General features: G+C 41.6%; 1 protein-coding gene across 2 annotated transcripts; it reads right to left on the bottom strand.

Annotated features, from left to right (window-relative positions):
* Positions 1–231: 231 nt before the first annotated feature.
* On the bottom strand, positions 232–7929 carry cct8 (chaperonin containing TCP1, subunit 8 (theta)). Of its 2 annotated transcripts, none has more exons than XM_054756100.1 (15): positions 7776–7929; positions 7156–7246; positions 6993–7072; positions 6761–6910; positions 6504–6684; positions 6369–6430; positions 6154–6291; positions 3746–3924; positions 3346–3412; positions 2195–2282; positions 1997–2112; positions 1848–1919; positions 1595–1759; positions 1358–1477; positions 232–490 (listed from the first exon to the last, which is right to left on the bottom strand). In XM_054756100.1, exons 1-15 carry the CDS (start codon positions 7833–7835, stop codon positions 419–421), a joined length of 1641 nt encoding a protein of 546 aa, XP_054612075.1. In that variant the 5' UTR covers positions 7836–7929; the 3' UTR covers positions 232–418. The 2 variants fall into 2 exon arrangements, with proteins under 2 accessions (XP_054612075.1, XP_054612074.1); XM_054756099.1 differs by lacking the exon at positions 232–490 and adding an exon at positions 563–1200.
* Positions 7930–8660: the final 731 nt, after the last annotated feature.

The raw sequence follows: 8660 nt of genomic DNA on the forward strand, positions 1-8660 counted from the left end.
GAAGAAGATGGATGGATATTGCACCTATATGACAAAGCTGAGATGGAATTTTTTCTTGAAATATGTAAGTTCTTAGCATATCTACATGTGTTGCTTTAGAAAATATCAAAGTGGCAAAATGTTGCATCCTTTCATTTTTCCACTATGTGGCCCTCGCTGGAAAAAGGTTTGGACACCCCTGCACTAACACAACCAAGGCTAACAGGGCTACTATCCAATAAAAAATATGACTTGACAGTGTAAGTGCTGTTTATTTGGGAGGAAGAACATAAAAAGCCATCAGTGCCATCCATACACATTGTCTTCACCACTGCCGTTGCCGTGAGGACCTTCTACAAAATAAACCAAATTGCAGCGCATTAAATAAACAAGAAGAAAAAACCCCAAAGAGTAGGGTCTGTGTGTAAATGATGAACACTCAGTCGTCTTCATCAAAGTCTTTCTTGCCCTGTGGAGGTTTGGGTCCTCCTGCCGGTTTGGCCATGATGATCTGAAAGGAGAGCAAGCGGAGTCAGATGTGTGCCTTTAAGGACAACCGAGCATGTTAAGTCTTTTTTCGCTCAGTAATTTGAAAAGTCTCACTGTGGCCAACATTTCCTTCAATAGTGGACACTATGAAATCAATCCAGAGTAAGAAAAGAAAGCCAGATGAGGTGTTTCAAGTATTCATGAGCACATACGGCACCTTAGTGCTGCAAAGGCACACGGATGTAGCACATGTAATGTGACCTTCCTAAAACTCTGCTGGTTACATGCGACACACTGCATTAAATGAGCATGCAGCATGCAATCACACCATGATACAGTATTATTCATACATTGTGTAACACAGAGGTGTCCAAACTTTTGGTGTGACCTGCCTTACCTTCCCCAACCCACAAAATTATAGTAATTATAGTAATTAATTATAGTAAATATTCTAATATTTACTTGTCAAGGTGTTAGTAGTGACAAGCAAGAAAATAAACATTTCACACACGTCAGTGTCCCGTGAGCGGAGAGGGAGTAGACCTGTGCGGATTTTGGGTGTCCCCCTCCCCCAGGCAAATCACACGCACATTCCAGAACCTACTGATCGCATGTGTGCGCCCTCTAGTGGTGAGTTTCAAACTTATCAGGCTCCTCGTCCCAATCGTCCTTGTCCCAGTGGCCCCTCTGCTTGGGAGCCTTGGGTCCCCCTGCGGCCTTAGCCATGATGATCTGGATCGCACACGTACACACACGCTGATGTCAACTAGCAAAAACCTCGCCGGGATGTTCCCGTCCGCAAGGATTTGGGCATGTTTGACAGGACGGCCGTCAAATTTCTTAAGCATACATATGAAATATCAGCTGTAGATTGAGGTAAGGCACACACCTGGTCCACTCGTAGTACCGTGATGGCGGCGTTGGTGGCCAGTTTGATGCCCCAGTGCTTGACCAGGTAGGGATCCAGAATGCCGGCCTCAACTACATCCTTCACAGACGGGCCGTCTCCCTACAAAAAAAAAAAAAAAAGAAAACGCAAGTCAGCAGACACACTCGTGACGTAAACGCAGTCGTACCATCTTTGGATCTTTTATACTGTGCAGGTGCCTGCTGGTGATACACGCACCTCGATATCAAAGCCGACATTCTTGTTCCCCTCGTGATGTGCAGAGTACATTTTGGATATTAGCTCGTTGGCCTTCACGCCAGAGTTCTCAGCCAGGGCGCGCGGCAACGCCTCAAAGGCCTCTGCAAACTTTTTGATGGCGTACTGCTCCAGACCTGGACAGGTCTGAGGAGATGGATTTAAAACAAACAAACAAAAAAAAGAGCTTGTGAAGAAGAATGATCAGGACTTGGTTCCAAATAAATGTGCCCACCTCTCCAAACGAGGTGATCTGCTTGGCCAGCTCCATCTCAGTGGCTCCTGCTCCAGGTACCAGACGGTTGTCCTGGAAACAGCGAAGAAGCGAAGAAGAAATCGCGTGATGCTCGTTCCTTCAAATGACAGCTGAAGTGTCCGACTCACCCTGACGAGGACCTTGAAGGTGTTGACTCCGTCGTCGATGGCTCGCTCAATGTCGTCCATCAGATTGTCAGTGGAGCCTCGGATCACCACGGTGGAGATGGCACCGTCTTCCTTCTCTGATCGGACAACAAACAAAAAGAGTTCAGCAGCAGGCACATCCAGCCAACGTAGAAGGCGGTGGCAGAAGAGAAGACGCACCGTGTTTGAAGACCACCACCTGAGTGTCTCCCACCTCTGTCAGGTAAACGCTGTCACAGTGACCCATTTCCTCAGGGGTGGGTGCGGTCTGTTGTGTGCAATTAAGAGTGGATCAAAGTGTGACGCTTGGAATCAAATACACCAGGGTGTCCAAAGTGTGTCAAAGTCAATTTCACAACAATAAACTCGTAATAAAAGGAAAACTGTCATTTTAGTAGCAAATAGTTTAAATATTACAGAAATTGTTTTTTATGTATTTTTAAAGTCGTAATATTATGAGAACACCAATAAAGTTGTCAGTTTTGGAAAATGAGGTTGCGGAAAAAGTTATGTTACGAGAATAAAGTCTAAATATTAAGAGGAAAATGTCTTATTCTCATTAAAAAGTGAGAATAAAGTCGTAATATGAGGAAAAATGTCAATTTAGTAGCACAGAGTTTAAATATTAAAGAAGAAAATATGTATATAAAAAAAAGGTTGTAATTCTGAGAAACAAAAAGAATGAACTAGTAATTTTGGAAAAATGGGTTGCGGAAAAAGAGTTGAAATATTAAACAAAAAATCTGGTGTTTTTTGCCAGTTGAAGAGTCCCACTACTGTACACCATCAACCTATTACGAGAAGAATATTTACAAGAAAAAAGTTGAAATAGTTAAACAAAAAAACAGCAGAAAAAAATCTCAGATTTTAATGACAAAGTCAAAATAGAAAAAGTTGTATTCTAAAGAAAAAAAGTCGCAATTTCACGAGAATACATTTGCAATATGTGGAAAAATAATGTAATTTTAGCAGCATAGAGTTGAAATAATAAAGAAAAAATAATTTTTTTATAAAGTCAATCTTATGGGAAACAAAAAAAGTTGACATTTGTGGAAAATTAGGTTGAGGAGAAAGTTAGAATATGGAAATAAGAGTCAAAATATTACGGGAATAAAGTTACATTTCAAAAACAATTTCTGATTATGCAATTTGAAATATTTGAAAAAAAAAGCAAAATGAAATATGTGTAACTTCTTAGCATATCTACATGTGTTGCTTTACAAAATATCAAAGTGACAAAGTTGCATCCTTTCATTTTTTACTATGCGGCCCTCACTGAAAAACCTTTGGACACCCCTGAAATAGACAAAAAGCAAACGATGGACGCTCACCAATCTGGGCAGAGCTACAGCTCCCACCGTCTTGCATAACCTCCTCAGGTCCCACTTGGAGTTCAGCCTGAAGGAGTGCAAAAGGAGAAAGCACAAAAAAAAAAGCTTCTAAATATTGCCTGACTCGCTATATTAATACTGTATTAATACTGTATTATCGATCTGTTGGTGTAGTACACTGATGATGGGGATGTCATACAACTTAATGTGAAAAAAATCGCAACTAACCCTTTAACTACAGCAATCGCCAATCTGTTACAACTTAATTACTAAACATTTACACTTATTTTTGGGTGGAAACTGCTTTGATTTTCAATAAAATGTTCACAAAAATACATATGCTGCAAAACACTTTCCATATAAATATAAGATGTGCCCCACTAGAGGGCAGCGTTGCTACCTGACCACCATGAGCTTGTACTTGTTGGCGTAGTGCAGCGCCATGTCGGCCACTTTGCCCCCCGTGACCACCACGTTGGCACCCGCCTCCTTGATGGCTTTCACCTGCGTCTCCATCATGTCCTCCTCTCCCTTGCTGAAGTCCATCAGCTCCTGTGCGTTGTTGATCAGCACTGTGCCCTATGTTGAAATATGGCAGGCGGTTAACCTCTTTTTGCACTTGTATGACATAAGCGAGTCAGAACTTTGCCTGTAGAGTTGATAAAGGCTTTAAGATAGTGTAGTGATAGCTCTACCCTGGTACACATGACGTCTAGTTCCCATGATTTCTTATGGCAGAGGTGTCCAAACATTGGCTGTTTTTTTTTAATTGGTCCGTGATACATAGCAAAAATGTGATTTCACTTTATTAAAAAAAATAACAACAAACACCATGAATTTTACAAGAAAAAAATTCTAAATATTAAGAAAGAAATCACCATACAATGAGAATATATAAATGAGAAACAAAAACAAATAAAGTTGCAATTTTGGGAAAAAGGTCTATTTATAGGAGAATAAAGTCAAAATATTATGGGAATAAAGTTATAAGAAAATTGAAAGTTGGAAAATAAAACGCAGCAGAAATGACAAAAACATTTTTAATTTTCTAAAAATAAAGTTACAAAAATAAATTAAGTTGTGTTCTAACAAGAAAAAAGTTGCAATTTTCCTCGTAATAATATGTGAAAAAATAATGTCATTTTAGTATCAGAAAGTTGAACTATGAAGGAAAAAGTTGTAATATTAGAAACAAAACAAAGTTGTCAGTTCTGCAAAATTAGGTTGGGGACAAAGTTATAATTTTACTAGGCCAGTTACCTTAAAAGGATAGTTCAGTATGCGTTCCCGTCTGGATGCAACCATTTACTAATTTTTTTCCAACCAGCCAAAAAATAAAAAATAAATAAAAAAATAAATACAAATCTCAGGAGCATTCCTGTGTGGACAGGGCCTAAGACAACAAAACATCAGGAGAACATTGACTTGGGAGAGTCATGTCAGACGAAATATTCAGATATTATGTTGTCTTGTCATTAGTGATGGGTCCGAGAACATCGAAATGTCGGCGCATGTGTCGAGTGGAACCCCATGTCGGTGCGTCTATCGCTTTAATAAAAACATGGAGACTGAAATAAAAGAAAGATTTTCACGGTGTGGGACCATGTTGATCTTATATTGGCAAATAAGCCATTTGGTTTTATTTAATCCTGTTCCTCTGAAACAGTTCATCTCCTCTGACCTGATGGAATTCATCTGTATTTCAGTGACTCTTAGTTGAAAATATTTTTTTTATTTTCCGCAGGTTAAATGTCCTATGTGTTTTACTGAATTGTCATACTAAATAATTTTTTTTTTTAAAGCACCACGTTCACGTTCATTATTAATAGACTGTATATTTTTTAAAAGATAAGAAAGCTATTTTAAACTTTGATAAAGATATAAAATAATGCATTCATTTCAATATTATTGTATACAGTAGGTCATTGACTCAATATGTTAGTTGAGTCTCTCGACTAGGGGTGAACTGGGACATGTTTTTTGCACGTTATGGTTCAAACACGGTGTCCAGTGTCAGGATCGGACACTCGCACCTTCCGCCTTCCATGGACGCAATACGTACCACTATACTATCAGAGGACAGCACCACAAACTGGAAATGTGATATTATAGTGAGTGTGCGTGTGAGAGTGATGTGTCATGGCAGCGATGCGCACCCTCTAAGATCCAGCAGGTGTCAGTGTTGAGCAACAATTCGACACAGTATCCATACAGCTTGGTTAATGTGCCAACACTTCACAAGGCCTCTACCTATCCCTACTTGTCATCAAAGCTCACTTCTGGTCATGTGATGGGTGACGTCACATCATTTCTGTAAAACAGTGATTCGTCTGTCGACATGAAAACAAGCTGGCATTTTCACATTTTCTCACTCTGGAAGCCGCTTTAAACAAAAAACAAACAAAAACAACAACAACAACAACAAAAACAGTTTCAGGGTACCCAGAACACCATTTCCGTGTGGATGAGATACTTTGCCGGTTTGACCTGAAAACATTTCCATGTGGATAGCCCCTTTGTTTAATTTACGTTTTTCGTCAAGCATTAAGATTCCACACTTTGTCGGGCGGTCCTTGAACGCACTACCGGTATGTGTGATGAGACGCAAAAGTTACACCGACACATTTATATCGAAAACCATTCGAACCCAGGTAATGCCAAATCTATTTGTGCTCATCCAAATGTATTTGTGGCAAGTCGCTTCCAGAGAAGGGGAAGCGGGCAAACATTTCATACGTTACGTGTGAAGCGGACCCAGGCCTAGTACGAATGCGCCCTTATAGGGTGTACATCTCCGGCCTTGCTCACCTTAGTCTCTGTGACCATGCAGTCAAAGGGGCAGGAGAAAACAGCAATCTTGGCGTCTTTAACCGAGGTGATGTCTCCCTCTGCCTCCTTTTTGAACACCATACCATGCAGCATGGAGGACGCTGTCACTCCACAACCCTAAACAAAACAAAACACTAAACATTAACTCTGAAAGAGGCCAAACAGCACTGACCCAGTCATTTGAGGATACTCACCAAAATCTTGCAGACTCTGACGTTATCGACATTAAAATTGCCAGACTCTGGGAAGATGGACACTAAAGCCCAAAAGGAAGAATATCAGAAGACTGTACGTCCAAATGACAAAGGAGAACTGCGTGTTTCACTCACCACAAGCCTGCGCGATGAGGTTAGAGAGGAAGTCCTCGTTACCGTACTGCTTGCTCATGACGGCTGTGCGGATCAACGCCGTGGCTTCTTTCATGTCGTGGAGGTTCTTGGCTTTAGAACACACGCAGTCGGGAAGGATCTCCAGAGCCTTCTTGCAGGCCTTCTCGTATCCTTCAATGACCTATAGCCACACAGCTCGTCATTTCTTTGGAAGGGGGAACACATTTGCTTCGCCAGGCAGGTTTATTATTGCGTACCTCTGACACGGAAAGCCCCATCCTGAGGAGCTCCTCCGCCACCTCCAGCAGAGCGCCGGCAAACACCAGCACAAAGTTGGTCCCATCCCCCACCTCCTGCTCTTGCATGTGGGATGCCATGACGATCATTTTGGCCGCTGGATGCTGCACCTAACACAAGACATGCAACTCAATCAATCACGAGCAGCTGGACATCAATGGCAATCATTTATGACACCGGGATGCTGCGCACTTCCAGTTCTCTGAGGATGGTGGCAGCATCATTAGTGACAAACAGTTTCTCCAAGTGGTTGATGACCATTTTATTCATGCCTGCAAATAGGAAGACAACATTACAGAAAGTCAGCTGGTGATCTTCCTGGTATAAGCAAATACAGCGTATTACTTAAGATTACCATTGGGCCCGTAAGCTGTGCGTGTTGTCTGAGAAAGTTCCTTGCAAGCTCTGATGTTGCGAAAGACTGCCTCTTCAAGACCCGAGTAGTGCTGGAAAAGAAGACACCATTATTATTATTATTATTTATTATTAAAGGACTACTGCTGGGGGACAGATGTCCCAATACTTCCGACTACAACCATTGAACGCTTTATTGGGTAGCGAATGGTAAATTACTGTTCCACAAAGGGATTTTGTAAATTCTAGTTTTATACAAGATGAACGAGTGTCTACTAAAACAAAAGTGTGAGGTGAACGACAGCTACAAACAAGCTAAGACATCACACTAGCACACGCACGCTAGCTGAAACATCACATTAGCCTCCAAGTCATGGCACTATATAGCCGTTATATCTAAATAATTAAAATATATTTTACAAAACGGACAGAGAAAGAACGGAGACTACCCCAACCCGCCCAGGTGCGGAGGATAGTAGCAGCCATGCTACCTTCCAGAACTCTCTGGCATGTGAATGGACGCGCTAACTAAGCAGCTAAAGCAAGCTAGCTAGCACGCTACTTCATAATTAGCCACAAGTTGTGGAGTAAATCCCACGTAACACCAGGCTTTAACCTCACCTTGGCGCCATCCTTCAACATCTGGGCAAAGCCCGGTGCTTTGGGAACGTGGAGGGCCATTTTGCGTTAGTCTGCCTCTGTTGTGTGAAGAAAGCCGCCTCGGCGTGGACAGTACAAAACCGGAGAGACCGAGAAAAGGGCGGAGTCATCAGAATGAGGCGTGGGCCTTTTGACGGAGAGCGAGGAGGGACAAACTGGGCGAATGTCGCTTTTTTTGCAATAACACAAGACTGGATACTTACCTAACCTAACGTCACAGTAGTAACGCATAAAGGACGAAACACATACACTCCTGATGAAAATCTTAAGACCAGTTGGAAAATGGCTAGAATTTGCGTTTTACACATTTGGATCTTAATGAGGTTTTAAGTAGAGCTACAAGATGCAAAAGCAAGAAGGGGGAGTGAGACAAAAAGCACTTTGAAAAAGTAATTTATTGAAAACAAACTGAAATAGGCTGTTTATCAGCTGATCAAAAGTTTAAGACCATTGCTCAAAAAATAACAAAAAACTCTCCAAACAGGAACAACAAATTTTCTCAGTAGGACTTATTTCTTGTTGTTCTTGTTAATCACTTCAAAAATTGGTTTAGGCATGCGTGATGTGAGTGTTTCCAGGAGGCTAGTGGGAACATTGCTCCAAGTGGTAAAGATGGCTTCACGAAGGGCATCAACTGTCTGGAACTGACGGCCCATTTTTATAAACTTCCCTTGATCCATCCCTAAAAGTTCTCTATGGGATTTAAATCAGGGGAACATGCAGGATGGTCCAAAAGAGTGATGTTATTCTCCCTGAAGAAGTCCTTGGTCAAGCGAGCATTGTGAACTGCAGCGTTGTCCTGTTGAAAAACCCAGCTGTTACCACACAGACGAGGGCCCTCAGTCA

The sequence above is a fragment of the Dunckerocampus dactyliophorus genome, chromosome 16 (assembly GCF_027744805.1).
Source record: "Dunckerocampus dactyliophorus isolate RoL2022-P2 chromosome 16, RoL_Ddac_1.1, whole genome shotgun sequence".
NCBI lineage: Eukaryota > Metazoa > Chordata > Actinopteri > Syngnathiformes > Syngnathidae > Dunckerocampus > Dunckerocampus dactyliophorus.